Source organism: Molothrus aeneus, chromosome 12 (genome assembly GCF_037042795.1).
Source record: "Molothrus aeneus isolate 106 chromosome 12, BPBGC_Maene_1.0, whole genome shotgun sequence".
Classification (NCBI taxonomy): domain Eukaryota; kingdom Metazoa; phylum Chordata; class Aves; order Passeriformes; family Icteridae; genus Molothrus; species Molothrus aeneus.
In genome coordinates, this window is record NC_089657.1 from 11,524,670 (window position 1) to 11,541,042 (window position 16,373).

The following is a 16,373-nucleotide window of genomic DNA, read 5'->3' on the forward strand; positions in this document are numbered from 1 at the left end:
GGGATTTGTTTGTACTCTGCCATCAGAATTGGAGAGATGCCCTGTCTGTAGTGGTTGGTGTTGCATTGCTGGCATAGGTTTGCCCTTGGTGGTGGTTACCCTTCAGTCAGCAGTGCAGAATCATTTGTTGATACATTGCACAGTGGAATTTTTCATGATGAATGGTTTAGGTGGAGATGTACAATGTGTAAGTAACTTCATTGTTTGCATCAACTGTGTTCATTAAGGGGTAAACTTCAGCATTTGTTTACACTATGTATTGGTATGATAGATGATCTATTAAATATTGGGTAAAAAACTCTTAATTTTGATTTTCCCACTCTTTGAATTTTGATTTTCCCAACTCAAAACTTCATTGTTTGAACAAAATGTTTAGCATTCTTCTTTTCAAAATTCCATGGAGCTGAGTTGAGGATTGCATAGTACCTCCCCTTAATTTGCTATAGGAGACTAAACACTTGGCATATGATACTGTGTTTGCTATGTATAATGCAGACTCCTTGAATATTGTTTGTTTGCTTTACTAATTTAATAGTAGGAAGATCCCTGCTAGGGCATGATTAGTAAGGTTCTTCAAAATGCCTCACTAAATTAATTGATCAAATAGCTAATTTGTATTTCTTCCCTTTTTTTCCTGAGGTTTCTATTTAATTTTTAGCTCTTAAAAAAAAAGAAAATATGAATTTCTCCTTTGAATTTTCACTTCTGATTTTGGAGGCCTTTTATTTCAAAGGAATTTCAGACCTATTGCATTGTGTTGGTTTTTTGAATGCCAGTTTTGTCACTAGAAAGGGAGGTAGTTAGGAGGGGGATGTCTGTAGCTTTCTTAATTTTTATCTTTGTTTATATGAGTTATCTGAAACACCCAAAACCCATAGTCACTCTTCCCAATTTTGGTAGCAGGTGTATTGTCTCCCTGGTTTGACATGTCCAGCCGCCTTTCTCCCTGGCTGATGGAGACACTGAATTAGAACCAGGAGTCCAAAGTGTTCTGGGCTCTAAGCTGCAGAGAAGCTCTAGACCAAATATGTGTGTCTGTCATTCCTCTGGCACTCAGGAGCTTTCTGAACTCATGAAACTTTGCCTTTATCTTGGCTCAAGATTGATGCACTTGTGCATGGCCCATGCTGCCAGGATCCAGTGAGAGCTGGCTTACAATAACAATGGGAATGGAAGTTTGTGTGAGCCATGGAGACAGATGCCTTTCTCTGACTGAGGTGAACTGGTCTCACATTCTTTATTTTTGTTCTCAGTACCTGGCACTGATCTATAGCACTTAAAAACTCACAGAGTACCAACTGTATGAGTTGTCTGTTGGGGTTGACAGTTTGCTATTAGCCCTGGTCATACAATTTTAATTGTTTTTATTTAGTGTCATTTTCAAACTGTTTGCTGGTTTATGTATTCTGTTCTAGATTTTACTGTGTAAATAATGGAATAACATTAATCAATTACACATACTTTATTTTCTGGCCCAAACAAAAAAACAATGAACATGCTTTATTTAATATTTGACCAACAGAATAATTTATTAGCTATGTTAGTGAACTATTTTATCTTTCTGTGCCTTTTAAAATGTAGATCAGGGAGGTTTATTGTTTTATCCTGCCTTTGTACCACAGTGTGCCCTACATATGTGCCTTGATCACTGTGTGTGTGATGCTAACTGGTCCTGTAAAGGGACAATTGCCTTCACAGCTCTGTTTGTACCCACATTTTGCCTCCTGTGGTACTGCTCCATGCTTGGAGCTGGCATTTTCCCTGATGCATGCTGAAGGCATGATGGAGCAAACACTGTAGGAAAGGCTCATGGTGTAAAGTCCCAGGAGTGCTCAGGGACTTGGAAGGGTTGGTGGGAAGAGGATTGTGCCAGGTATAAAGGGGCTGCTGGGGAAGTGCTTACAGCTGAGGTAGCTGCTGGCTGCCTCTGTGCTTTGCAGAGCACAGCAGCAGGAACAATTGGGTGGTACAGAGACTTATTTTAGTACACAAAGTCACCAGCTAATAGAAAACTTGAATCAGCTGGTCCCACCCTGCTGCTGATGGATGGCTGGAGATTAGGATCGCTGAATTTAGGGTGTCTGTTCTTGGCACTGATACAGGAAAATTTCTTTCTCTGTTGAGCAAGGAAGCTCCCCCCCTCCTCACCTTCCCTGGGGAGACATAAAATAATAATAATAATTAAAAAATACATGTTACCTTCACAAGAAGTGAACTTTTTCCTTCAGAGAATACTGCTGGGGAAAATTAGCTTCATAGCTTCCTGAAAGGCTGGGAGAGAGAGAGGCAGGGCCATGTAAGGTCCCTCCTTGGGTTCACCATAGAAACGTGCTTCCAAACTGGGATGCAGGGGAATTCAATAGTGCCCATTTGTAAAACATTGCTGCTAATCTGATGAGGGGTCTCCCAAGCCCCCCTGCTTGCTGCTGGAATTAAAATAAATTCCCTGCAGTTTAACTACCAGTTTACCCAGGAGAAATCAGGCATTTATGGTTTGGCTTTTTGTTCCTATTCTGATTACTTTCAGAGCACTGATGGAATAGTAAGAACTGTAAATTCATTAAGTTTCACTATCACAGTGTTTTTCTTGTGTGCCCCTTGTGTGTGGCACCCTTCTGCACTGTAAGGTGTTTTTTTTTTTTTTTTTAATAAAACAAGAATATTAATTCTCCAACATTTTTTGTCTCTCTAAAAGAAAGTGTGACATTTTTCCTGTTTCACATACAAATGAAATCCATGGAAATTATGGCATTTACTACACAGTATTTTTTTAAAAATCATACTTAAGCTAGCAAACAGTTTTTGAGGAGTACAGTTTACTGAAATTTCATGCCTGAGCTTCCTGTTTTTTCTCATCTGCTGAAGTGATGGAAAATGTTCTACAAAAATTCAAGTACCCTGTCATTGCATTTTTTACCGCTCACTTTTCCCTTTTGGTATCTTACTTCTGTAATTCCAAGACTGAGTGGAGCACTGGGAGGGAAAGAATCACCCTTGACTACTGTTGCTCATCAAAATCTTTGTATTTACCTGTCTGCAGTGCATCCTTTTTTATTCATCTACTGATTTTTTGGCAGGGGAAGCAGAATAAAGGGGAATATATATTACTATTAATATATATTGATACTGATACTTTTTTCACTCTATGACAAATTACTATATGAGAAGTTAGTGTTGTCTGAGGTGCAGCTTTGTCCATGAAATTGAGGTGCTGGGATTTCATCTTGGTTATGAAAATGTTGCATGATTCTACTGCAGTAATAGTTTTTATCTGCTATTATACCATTTGATATTTCTGAGCTGTTATGAAAATGTGTGAATACTCTATTTCACTTTAGACCACGAGGGGTTTTTTATGTTTAACTATGGTGAGTTTTAAGGAAAATCTAAATATGCTACTTTGTTAGGACTAAGAGTTCTGAGTGGTAGAGGTTCATATTTGCTTAACCTCATGGTTTCAAAAATAGTGTGAAATGCTAGTCCAGCTTTCTCTTGCAGAGAGGACTTGAGAGAGGGGAGAACTTCAGTGGGAGGAAGTTTCTGTCTGGAGCATCTTTTGGGTGTGGTTATGTGGAGGCAGAGACTGTCGCCCTCTGGATGTTTTATTTTTGCAAACCCTTGGCTGCCTGACAAATGTGCTTTCAATAGGAAAAAGCTAGGCTGGCAACAAGTGGCTTGCACTGATAAAAAGGTAAAAGAGAGTGCTATTGTGAACACCAGTGCAGGTCTAAGGAGTGTGATGTGGGAATCTTGGTGGGAAAAGGGCAAATGAGTGAGAGGGAGGTTTTGTCCCTCTGATTTGGCATTCAGTGCTGGCAGTGGATGCAATGGAGCAGGTCAGCTGTTCCTGGAGTTAGAGACAAATGACAAAGCTAAGCAGCAGCTGTTGTCCTTGGTCTTGTGCTTCTAGAGACAGTGTTCAGCTCTTCACAGTTCTCTGGGCAAAGAGACTTGTATTAATCCTAACATCATCTCTGAAATACCTTCTTTGAATTTAACCTCTATGCAGCCTTGCAGGTTCATTCCAGACTGACTCATGAAGCACTTACTCAGTTCCTGGAATTAATCCTTTATATTTGTCACATTATTTGCTCTTTGGCTTCCATGAACGTACAGGTTGAGTGCAGAGAGTTTGAACTGAAAGGTGAACTGTAGGAGTGCATCATGCTTTCCTGCATGACTCAGATATTCTGCCTGTTTTGAAAATGTTTGCATGAGCAGGATTTATCTTAGGATGGTTGCCACAGGGTCCTATTGTCATGGGTACTCGTAAATCCAAAGCTCTGTGACAGAAACAAAAGGAGGAGGAGGAGTCTGTCTTGCAGTGTGAGCTGCACCTTCTGCACTTTCAGGCTTGTGTAGTGAAAAATATACATGTGCTGGCTGGGATGGTTTCCCATTTTAAGTGTAGAAGAATGCTTTCCTATCATGATGGGCTTGTCCTTTTTAAAGATACTTCATCAGTTAGAAGAATTAATTCCCTCTATTTCAGAGTTTTTAATGTATCTTTCTCATGATTTGCCTTGCTCTTTGGGCTTTACTTGGTGGTAACCATGGTGCATGATGTCCTGGTTTTGTTCATCCCACTTTGTTCACAGGTTTGTGGGTTGCTGGGTAGTGAATTTTCTTGTTGTACTCATTCTCCTGGGGGCTGAGACCATCATGTAGCCAGCATGTTTCATTTCTAGGGATGCCTGTTGCTTAATAACAACATGTTGCTAATTGTTTGCATGTTGGTGTGGTCTAAGTGTCCCCAAGGAGAAACACATTGTTGCAAGAGCAAGAAGTGAAAGCAGGGTAAGTTATCAAGATCTTAATCAGCACATCTCTTCTGAAGCCTGAATGGAAGAGAGAAAGCTTACCTTTCAGCATCTTTTAAAAGTGTTGGGTTCTTTCCTCTTCTTCCAGCAGGATAGGAAGAGCTTTGTCGAGCAAGTAGATTACCTGAGTGGTTGAAGGGAGGGTCTTTGTCACCATCACTTCACAGATCCTTCTGGCCTTTCAGGAGGAGGATAGGATATTGTGGAGATGAGTGCCAGTAAGCAACTACAGGAACTGTGAGGAAATGGTATTAAATTTGTTGATGACCAGGAATGACCCAGACTGTCCCTTGGGGAACAAGACATTTTCAAAAGCAGCAGCTTTGAAAATGGTGGGGTTTTAAAAACTATGAGCAATATTTGAGTGGAAACAGCACCTTTAGTTACTGAGCACACACCAGGTTTGTAGTAGCTCAGCCACACACTTAATCACACTGCTAAAGGAGTGTGCAAAGGAGGAGAAATGGACTTGCCCATGAGTGAATAGGAACATCTGATATGATTCATTTAAGGGATGAGACCAGTTCTGTGGTGGGTACCTTTGCTTGGGGAGGCAGTAGGTTACTGTAGGAGTACCAGAGTATTCCTGTCTGGAAAGATTCCTGGGTAGTGGATCATTTATAAACAACACTGGTACTTTTTTCACTTAATCCTTTGCAGATATGCATAATAGTAGAATTTGCTTCAGAGTTGTGCCTTTAGACTGTTTTCAAAGTATGTGTGACAGAAATACTGTCCCTTAAATTTTCTGTTGAGTGATTGCATGATGCTGCTATGAATGAGGATAATTAAAATTTACCACCTTGGATAGTTAGACTCTTCCATCTAACTTATTTCTAGGTACAGGATGTTTCATTGTCTTACTAGGGCTAATATTGCATCTACAGTGACAGTGCAATGCCAGGGGCATGGCAAGTAAAACCCTGCATCAGCCAGGTGCTTTCTGGGTGACTGAGGTGGGGTTTGCAGACTGACAGAGGCACTCTCTGAGTAACAAGGCCACTCTGAAATCTGATGGAGTGCTGCCTGCACGTACAAGCAGTGACCTGGGCTGTCTGCAGAGCCCTCTGTGACTCCAGCTGGGAGAAGTGGTGGATGTCACTCCATCATCTACTGTAAACATGCAGACGCCACAATTACTATTTTTCCTGCTTTGAAGTCTGAACGTGAGTTTGTTTGGTTCTGCTTGGCTGCTGATGGTATGCTAAATACAGTAATAATACAGAGATGAAGGCAATCAGGTGAATAAAAGTGCACAGCACATTCACTAGTTAAAATGCACTGTTAAATAGGAATAGAAAAGATGCATTTATTTATTGGCTCTTGTTTGGTTTTTCAGTAAAAGAGTTTGAGAAGCATGGTGGGGGAAGGGAGAAGAGAGGGCTTACTGCCCATTAAACAGAAATACCATTTCTGCTAAACAATGCTGAGAAAAGGATGGTGATATTTCCCAACTCAGCATATGGATTAACACAGTACAATAAATTTGTCATAAAAGTGTACCAGGTAAATTGCAGAATCTGCCTTCTTACCCATAGGAAAAAAAAGAAAGTTTTGTTCACTCACCAGAAAAAGAAGGGCTTACTCCACGTGACTGGGTAGTAGAATTTTGCAAGGTTTGAGTAACACCTATGGTTATTATTTACATTATTAAATTTAAAATGCAGACATGCTTTTGAGTCTTGCAAGTGTGTGGACAGCTGGTCTTGATTTTTCTGAGGTTGTGTAACAGTCACCTGTGGGGGAATCAGTTTGTCAGCAAGGCAACCAATACACCGTTTTATTTATTGGATACAAAAATAAATTAAGAATGTTGCTTAGGTTGCAAAACCAAGAACTTGAAAGTTAGGAAATACCAGATTTACAGTTGCTTATGCAACATTAATTCTGCTCCCTTGTGCCTCTACCCTGTGCACTTAATAAGGCAAGGTTCCTCTGAAATTTTTTTGGACGTGGTCATGTTAAGACTATATCATGGAGCATATCAAAGAGGAACAGGGATAAGATTGTATGGACATCTGGCATTTCTTAACTTCTTAAGTGCCCAATTCTGCAACTTACTTTCATATAAAACCTAAGTTATTTAATTTCCTAGGTATTTTTAAAGGCGAAAGATGAAGTAAAATTAAACCTCCATATTGCTGAAGCATGGCCATCCCTTTACTGTGCACCTTCACTGGGGCTGCAGTTGTAAACATCCAGTGTAGCACAGGCTTGTGTGGCTTGGTAGCACAAACCTTGTCAGCCAAATGGCAGAAGGAAGCTGTTACCTGCTGGAGGAGGTGGCTCTGGGCAGCAGATCCACACTCTGGAGTTGGAGATGCTCAGGGGAGGGGACAGACTCTGGGAATTTCAATGTCTTGAGAGGGAAATGCAAGTCTGTCAGAGACAGTTCTCTCTTCTTCCTCAGCAGCAGTTGCTTCAGGCAGCTCTTTCCAGGCCTGTCCTGTCCTTGTTGCCTTCATGCACTGTGGATTCTGTAATCCTCTGCTCTTCATTCCCCCCTGCCCTCCTCAAGCTATTTGTGGGCAGTTTCCTTTATAAATTTAACTTACTGTGGCTATGGATGACCTCCTGCTATGTGCCAGGTCTGTGCAATGTTCCAAATGAAACTTGCCATATCCCACTGATGTCTCTTTTTGGATGTTTAGGATTTAAAGACCTGACATCACCACGGTTAAAAATACTTTAAAATAGTTAAGAAATTGCCTGTGTGTTTTTAAGTCATGGAGGTACCACCAGCAATCCTCCTGGCTGCTCAGAACCTTCTCCAGGAAGAGGAGACATCTTCAGCTTGGCAGTCCTCTCTGTGTCATGCTTACAGAGCCAGGTCAGGACCTGTACATACCATATTGTCTACAGAACAGCTTGTGGTTTGGTTTTTATCCTTGGATAGTAAGGATCACAGGGTTTTTAATCTGTGTAGCAAGCCAGGGCTGGCTGCTCTGGAGATGGATGGTGTAGGATGTAGCAACAGTCTTGAGCCTCCACTTTCCCATATCTGTTAATGTTGCTTTTTCCACATAATGGGAATGCAGCATAGATTAATAAAAAATGAAATCATGACATGAACCAGTTTCTTCTCACTTGGTAAAACTAATGTTTTCATTCAGACCATGTCAGGAATTCAGTGCCTGTGTTTGTTTTGGGCTTCAACCCTGCTAAGCTTTAAACAGAGATGAAGGAAAATTGCACTATAAAGGTGCATAATGAATGTACAGTGCCCTGTTGAAACCCTGTATGTGCCTGGAGGATGCTGTTAGGGAGGTGTAGAGCGTTTAGAACCTAGAGCAGTCTGGTTGTTCACCTCTCACTCATTGTCCTGGTTCAGTACTTAGCACTCCTGGTTTTTTGCTGCCATGCATGGTTTTACCAGGCTCTACTGGTGGCACAGTGCTCAGCAAAGAAAAGGGCATTTTATGGCTACTTGTTAAATGTTCCCAAACTCAATTGTCCCTTTACTCAGAAAGGGAGAGAAAAGAAAATGTTTTTTGGATATAAGAAGCATAGGCTGGTGAGAGATGAGACAAACATCTGAAAATCAAGTTAATGGATATGTGGAGACGTTAATGTGATGGCTTCCATTAAAAGAGCAGTAATGAGACATGAAGCTGAAGGCTTCTAGTGCTGGAGGGAGTTGCAGAAATAAAAGTCTTTATGCTGCTGTAATTAAGCTCTTGAGGAAAAGCTGTGACTGACCAAATAATTCTTTCTTTGTACCAAGTTGTTCAGCTAGTTCTCGGTAACCAGCTATAAGCTAGAAGTTTTTGTAGAGTCAGAAAAGCTGGAAACTTGGTCATTGGTGCAATCCTCTCAGTTCCTTTCTCCTTCACCCTTTTCTTGGCCTCATGTGCCATCATTTTCCCGATGCATGAAACCTTGTCTTAAAAGAGAACAGGAATTTGCAGGCTCAAAAATATTCCCATTTCTGACACAGAAATGGAAAGTGCTTGAAACTGTTTTCTAGAAATAAATGAGCTGTCACTGATCATGATGAAGATGTCTCAAGTGTACTTTTTCTGACGTACAAAAAAGTAATAAAAATGCTTTGTATTTTCAGTATTAGTCACAGGTTCTTTTTGTTCTTGTTTTCTCTCCTGTTGTTTTTCTGCTTTAGTTCCAATGAACCTTTTATGAGTTTGCTCAGAATAATCCTTAGGCCTTTAAAAGAATTTCTTTTTAAATTCATGTAACTTTTTATTAAATCAGAAAAGATTATTCCTTCTCTTTCTCAGTATCTTTTCTGGTATTTAATATTCAGTGCTTTTACTTTGTCTTAAGCCTTTCCTTATTTCCCTCTCCTAGTGGCACCACTTAGTTTCCTTGTGTGTTTCGGTTCTGATCCACTTTTTTTTTTTCCTACAGATAGATTAAGAGATGAGAGTTATTTGATCTCAAAATATGTGTGATGGATTGTTTGAGAGGGCATTCAGATGACATCATTTCTGAATTATCCTAAAACAGAGGGTTGTTTAACAGGCTGGACAGTAGAACTTGCTATCCTGCTCAAAGGGGCATCCTGGAGTTGTTTTTCCTTGGAATTAATACTATGGTTTGCACTCAATTCTACCACATAACATGAACTGTGGTTCTGCAAACAGTCTAAGGCAGGATAAGTACTGAAGAGATGAGGAGTGCAAGTTGGTTATTTTTTTTGCTAACTTCTTGGTTTCAGCACAAGGGTTATGTGCCAGAGATGCACATACTTCACCTACAGTTATAAAGCACTGTTTACTTTTTTTTTTGTGCAAACACAAAAGCCAAGTGGGAAGGGATATTTCATAAACTCAGTGCTATTGTGTCCTCTGGTCTAAGCCATAAAACAAGAGTAACAGAGACATTCCCTTTGAACTTGAAATCCTTTTCTAAGCTGCTGATCTAACCTAAGTGAGAGGGGGAGGCTATACCAGCCAGAAAATTTCTCTTCTGGGTATTTTTCCCATCCTGCCCCTTTTCTTTTTTAAACGTCCTTAAGTGAGTTTGATACTGCACCTCTGCCCATAAATTTAAAAAAATATTATCGTAATGTAGGTCAGTGAACTGAAACGCCACTGTACACCATGGGGGATTAAAGTCAGAGAGGCAGCCCTCTCCCACTCCTACTAGGTCATATGACAATATAAACAAGAAATGCAAGGAGCCTTCAGCTTTTTCTTGCCCTAATCCTTTGTTTATGCAGCACTTAAACTGACTTTTGGGGTCGTCTCTGTCTGGCATTAAAGCCCTAAAGCTTTTTGAAGTTTCCCTGAAGTTAATAAAATTAGTCTGCCCTCATTGCTAGGCCCCTTGCTGCTGCTTCAGAGCAGACTGCGGATCCCTTACTGTCTTTGTGGCATTTGGCTTTGTAAGTTCATAATATTTTATACCAAAAGGAGTGTTTGAGAGAAAAGCAGAAAGCTCTCCCGAAAGGCTGTTCAGCTAATATGCAAAGTGATTGCCATTGTAGATGTTCTGAGAACTCAAAGGGGATTAACTTAAAATCCCACGATTGGAGGTAAATTGCTGGTAAAGTAATTGGAAGTGTTGAGTTTCAGTTAGAGAGAGCAACATGCATTTCTTTCCCTTTTTACAAAGCAAAGCTAAACCAAGAAATATAATTTTTCTTTTTCTTTTATTATTTTCTAATGCAATCCTTAAGTTGAGAAAATGAGCTTTCCTTCATAGCAGTTCTCTGCTACACTCATTTATTTTAATGCAAAGACTGATCCAGTTATCTTAGATCCTGTTAGGACAGGCACTCTCTAGTTATTTTGTCTTTGTCAGGGATAAATTGGTGATAGGCTCACCGAAGGGCATGGATGGCACAGGATGGGGTGTGTAGTATTTAGTGTGTGAGACAGATACTTCAGGTCATAGAGGTTTTATTCCAAACAGCCAGTCAGGCAAGTCACTGATCACTTACTATCTCAGCACCACTAAAGTGATTTTGTTTTTAATGGCCTGTAGAGATCCCCAAGGAATCATGGTGATACCTACAGAATGTATTCACTGGTTAAAGGAGGGATTTTTTTTTTAAACAAGTTAAGAACTGGCTGGATGGCCGAGCCCAGAGAGTGGTGGTGAACGGTGCTGCTTCCAGCTGGCAGCCAGTCACCAGTGGTGCCCCTCAGGGCTCTGTGCTGGGGCCAGTTCTGCTCAATGTTTTCACTGATGACATAGATGAGGGGATCGAGCCTATCATTGGTAAATTTGCAGATGACACTAAGCTGGGAGCACAAGTCCATCTGTTGGAGGGTAGGAGGGCTCTGCAGAGAGACCTGGAATGGTTGGATGGATGGGCAGAGTCCAATAAGATGAAGTTTATTAAGTCCAAGTGCTGAGTCCTGCATTTTGGCCACAATAACCCCCTGTAATGCTCTAGGCTGGGGATGGTGTGGCTGGACAGTGCCCAGGCAGAAAAGAACCTGGGAGTACTGACTGGCAGCTGACTGAGCATGAGCCAGCAGTGTGCCCTGCTGGCCAAGAAGGCCACCCTGGCCTGTGTCAGGAACAGTGTGGCCAGCAGGAGCAGGGAGGTCATTCTGCCCTGTACTTGGCACTGGTGAGGCTGCACCTTGTTCTGGGTCCCTCAGTGTGGGAAGACCTTGAGACACTTGAGTGAGTCCAGAGGAGGCAACGAGGCTGGAGATGGGCTGGGAACACAAACTCTGTGAGCAACCACTGAGGGAGCTGGGGGTGCTCAGCCTGGAGAAAAGGAGACTCAGGTGTGACCTTATCACTCTCTACAACTCCCTGAAAGGTGGCTGTAGTCAGGTGGGGGTTGGTCTCTTTCTCCAGGCAGCACTGACAGAACCAGAGGACACCATCTTAAGCTGTGCCACAGGAAATACGGGCTGGATATTAGGAAAACGTTTTTTACGGAAAGGGTGGTAAATGGAATGATCTGCCCAGGGAGGTGGTGGAGTCACCATCCCTAGGATGTGTTTAAAAAAGGACTGGATGTGGCACTTGGTGCCATGGTTTAGTTGAGGTGTTAGGGCATGACTTGGACTCAGTCTTAGAGGTCTGTTCCAACCTTGTGATTCTGTGGCCATTAGAGTGAAAAGAACAGTGCAGCTGGAGTCCTTGGTTACTCTCCTAAACTGAATGTACAAGAGCAAGACCCTAAAAAGCACCTTTCTTTATAAAAGATAAGGGTTTTTAATTCAAAGGTTTTGAGTGAATGTGGCATAACTTAATGCTGATAGAGTTTGTTTCTGTTCTAATACTCCAATAAAGGTTATCATTGCTGGTTTACTCTAAGGTGCTTGATGCCTGTAACACTTGTTCACAAAAGTCACTGGAGTTTTTTCTGACAGCCTTGCTGGGGAGGCTCTAAACTGAGCCATGCTAGCCTAGTATGATTGCTCATCCTGTAATTCCATTTTTAATTAAGTTAAAGATAACTTTGAAGTGCTCTTGGAAAAATAAAAGATGTTTAGAAAGATGTTGGCCTTTAAAGTTGGCTTCCTGTGCCATTTGAGGGATAACTGCAAAAATAATAGATATATTAGAGATCCTCCCTGGAGCATTTTGTACCATCTGTATTTCAAACACAGGGGAAAGAAACACTACCCAGCAGTGGACAAGAGGGATGAACAGTTTTGAAATACTTGTTTTAGGAATAAAAGATTTATAGGATGAAGTAACATTTTAATTTCTCCAGCCACTATAACAGAAAAAAAAATCAGATTTTGAGAATGTAAGTGCTTCTTCAGGTTGGAATTAACAGCTTCTTTTTCTTCTAGGCTAGGCAAAGAAAGGTGAGTGTGCCTGAAAGCTTATCTCCCCTCTCAACCTCCACCTATTATCAGGGGCTCTAGGAAAAGACATTTTTCAGTTTTGCATTCAAGCCAGAACGTTGCTGAGCAGTGATACTGCCATCAATGGTTCACAAGCTATTTTGAAGCAGTGGGAGAGGACAGACACAACAAAAAAACCCTAAATGTGTCCTTTTGGGGAAAGATGAGGAGTTTGGGCAGTGAGTGTTGTTGAGGCATCTGAGTGTTCCTGCCTGCAGCCTTGGCTGCACCCAGCCCAGAGCGGAGCTGCCTGTCCTGTTGTCATCTCCACGTGACAGAAGCAAGAAGGGCTGTGGATATTTCTCATCCTGCACCTGGTCTGGGACAGGGAGAGGTCCTGCCAGTGCTCTCTAATACTGCACAGCCCTTTCAAGACTGTTTATAGCTGAGCAAGCAAGTTCTGTTTAAAATAAAACAAAAATCAAATTTCTGCTGCTAGATTTACTACCATCCTGAGATTGGCATTAAAATGGAGGTATATATATGTAACAAAATAATAACAGTCCTAGGGATTTGAGTCTGTATATGCATTATAGTTTATGGAGGATGCTTCAGGGAAGGACAGCTGCTTAATAAACCAGCAATATTTTGAGTCATCAATATTTTGAGTTCATTTAAACTGAGTAAAGGGGAGTGTTCAGAACTGATTGCAATTCTTTACTGTTTTAAGTCACTTTGGTCTTTGCAACCCTTAGGTGTAGCTAAAAATGGTTCCTGAGATGTGCAACTTTTACCACATAAAATAATCTTGGAAAGATTGAAGTAATATCCCCATATTTATTCTGATAAATAAATGTTCTTTCTGCATCTACAAGGTAGAGTAACTGCAGGCAGTGGGTGTACAAGGATATTCACACCTACAGGATTAGGCTCACTTGACTGCACCTTATACTTTGTAATGCCTAAGGGAGGGTTGTTTATCTTGCCTTACCCACCAACCTCACTGCCTCTTGTTCCTGATAGCTTAATTAACAATTCAACTTGGAATGGTTCTTCCCACTGGGTTACAAACCTTGAAATTAAAATTGGATACAGTGGTCATAAGGCTCTTGCTTTAACAAATCAATATGTATGTAAAGGTGAGTATTTAAAAGGCTCTATTTAGAAGCTATGTCATTTCTTTGGAAGTGTAGCTGTTGGAATGCAGGTCTGCAGCTAAGAGAAAGAATGTTTATGTAGGTGATAATGTGCTTAGCTGTAGAATAAATAACGGAATAAACTTTTTGTCAGCATAGGTACTTCAGTGACTTTCATGGAAAGGTTTCAAAGCAGAAAAATATTTTAATTAACTAATCTTTACAGCATGTTCTGATGTAGGTTTTATTCTTCTTATATTTTCATAAGGGAGGTAGAAGCAGAAATGTACTAGCTTATAAAATCTTCTATGGTTTTAGGCACAAATTGCCTTAAACTCAGCAATTTAGACGACTTACTCAGAGTTTTGCTCATTTGGGGCTAGATGGTTTGTCAAAGGTGGAGTGGTAGAATTTGCCAAACTTAGCACATAACGTGGATAATTTCATGTCACTTTAGCTTCTGGAGTTATGACTCCCTATTTTTGTTTGCAGGTGATGGACGATTACAGTGTGATTGGTCGTTCATTGTTTAAAAAAGAAACAAACATCCAGATTTTTGTGGGTCTGAAAGTGAAACTGTCTACAGGAGAAGATGGAATAATAGATGGTGGTTTTGGACAAAGTGGTAAATTCAAAATCCGAATTCCAGGTAGGTGTTAGCAGTTAACTAATAACAATCTATGTCCAGTGTAGAGGAACTTTCCATATTGCAAGGTGAAGTGCTAGCAGTGATCTCCTGAAGTTTTGAAATCAGCTCACACCCAGTTGGAGCAGTGATCTGGTGGGGCCTGTACCTCTTCTAATTACATGATGGTGGCCGTGACTTACAGTGTGAGACTGAATGGCCTGAAGCCACATCCCCTGTGTCAACAAACTCAGGTCTCAAAATGCCTTCTTGCTAAGTGGCACTAACACAGAAATCATGCTGTGCCCAGAGAGGTTTGTGGTAATCTCTCCTCTCTTAATGTATGTATGATTTGCACCAGAGCCCTTCTGAACAAATAAAAGAAAGCAAACCTGCAATCACTTTTACCTGTGGCTGCTTATTAAATATAGTATATTGGATGCAAGTTCCTTAAATTGGCTCTGTTCTGCATGTTATTACCTAACTTGCCTTCAAGCAAAAACTGCTTGATAAATGGGGTTTTGGACATCTTGAGAGTTTTTTTATTGCTCGTGTCTCCTGGTTTTATAATATTATATGTGACTGTATTTTTCATCCTTGGTGAATTACAGGAAGGATTTATGCCTCCTTAGGTTAGAGCATGGGAAATTATGGGTGCTAGAGTTTATAAGTGTCATTTATTGGGGTTTTTTTTCCTCCTTCTTTTAAGGCAGGAGAGTAGTTCTGAGCCTTTTCAAAAGGCAGTAATGGGTGTTGCATTTAACTCAGATTGCAGGATAAGATTTTTAAGGATACCAGGCAGTACTTTTGTATTTCTGTTTTGTCTTCAGCCCATTTGTCACTAGTTAATCCCCCACCCTCTTAGGGAGATGAGCAAGATTGCTTCTGTTGATCAAGTGGAGAAAAGAAATTACAGTATTCTATGGCAGCAAACAGTCAACATAGCCACTGATGTTCAGAGAAAGGTGAAGTTTCCTGATTCCTTGCAGAAGATGGACTATCTTTGCATTTCATTTAGTGTGATGCAACTGCTCTAATTTTGACCCTCTGAAAGTTTCCTTTCTTCTTCCTATTACAGGATAAGGATTTCTGACTATATAAAATACCTCATGTGTTCTATCCTAGCTGTACTTCTAGTTTTGTAATCAAATGCTAGATTTTACAAATAGGTCTGAGAGCCTAATTAGCAAGCACACTTCACATTTAAAGAAAAAGGTTGCAGCAGGTGTGTGTTTACTTTCAGTTTTCTGGCATAGAAAACATTGTAGGGATTCACTGAGCTACCTTTAGGTAGGTGATGAAAAGATGCATAGATGATCTTAGAGCTGAAAAGCTGAAAATCAAGATGGTGTCTTGCTTAAAAAGGTAGTTATGTAGTGTTCTTAGTAACTTTTCTCTCCCAGAGGCAAAAATCTGATGAACAAAAAGAACAGGAGGAGGGCATTTACATTGCCATCTCTACTTTTTTGGATGGAGGAAATGGTTCTTCCTGGGACAGAGAGAAGCCTTATAAGGAGTCTCTGGCACCTTTTTGGATTTAAGCAGGAACTGTAATTGTGAACCAGCAGTTACATTAAGAAAATTGTATATAGATTTAGATAATGGCATTTTGCTCTGTCCATTAGGCTAGTGGGAAGAAATTATACCTTTCACCAAGGTGTTCATTATCTAATCTTGGTTACACTCATCAGATGTTCAACAGCAGACCTTGGAACAGAGGAGCCTTTATGGTTTATTCTTTCAATGAGAAGAATATGTGGCAGAATGCTAGAACTTAATACCCCTCTAAGGTAGGCAGAATAATACAACTTAGTTTGCTTTGCTTTAGTCTGGGTCAAACTTGGGTGCTCTTGTTGTCTGGAAAGAAAAGGCACTAAGTTAAATTAAGTCAGGTTGAGGGTATCAAGGAATGGAAAAGAAGCACAAAATTTGAAAGAGCGTAAAAACATGTCTCTTTAAGAGTTCCAGAGATTTGTGTGTAGGGGGAGGGCCATTGCTGTGATACTGCTTGAGTCAACTGCAGTTCACATTCCTTTGTTAGATCAGTGTTGCTTTTTTAATGTGTCTGCAC

The 16,373-nt window shown here is 40.6% G+C and overlaps 1 protein-coding gene across 2 annotated transcripts in view; it reads left to right on the forward strand.

The window, feature by feature from the left end:
* The window catches only part of EEFSEC (eukaryotic elongation factor, selenocysteine-tRNA specific), a 124,464-nt gene that overhangs the window by 67,385 nt on the left and 40,706 nt on the right, over positions 1-16,373 (forward strand). The window contains exon 6 of one of the 2 annotated variants that reach the window (XM_066558278.1): positions 14,170-14,326. The exons of the other annotated variant lie outside the window; for it this stretch is intronic. Within the exon in view, the coding sequence (XP_066414375.1) occupies positions 14,170-14,326 (157 nt within the window). The remainder of the gene's footprint in view (positions 1-14,169; positions 14,327-16,373) is intronic. 2 annotated transcript variants of the gene reach the window in all.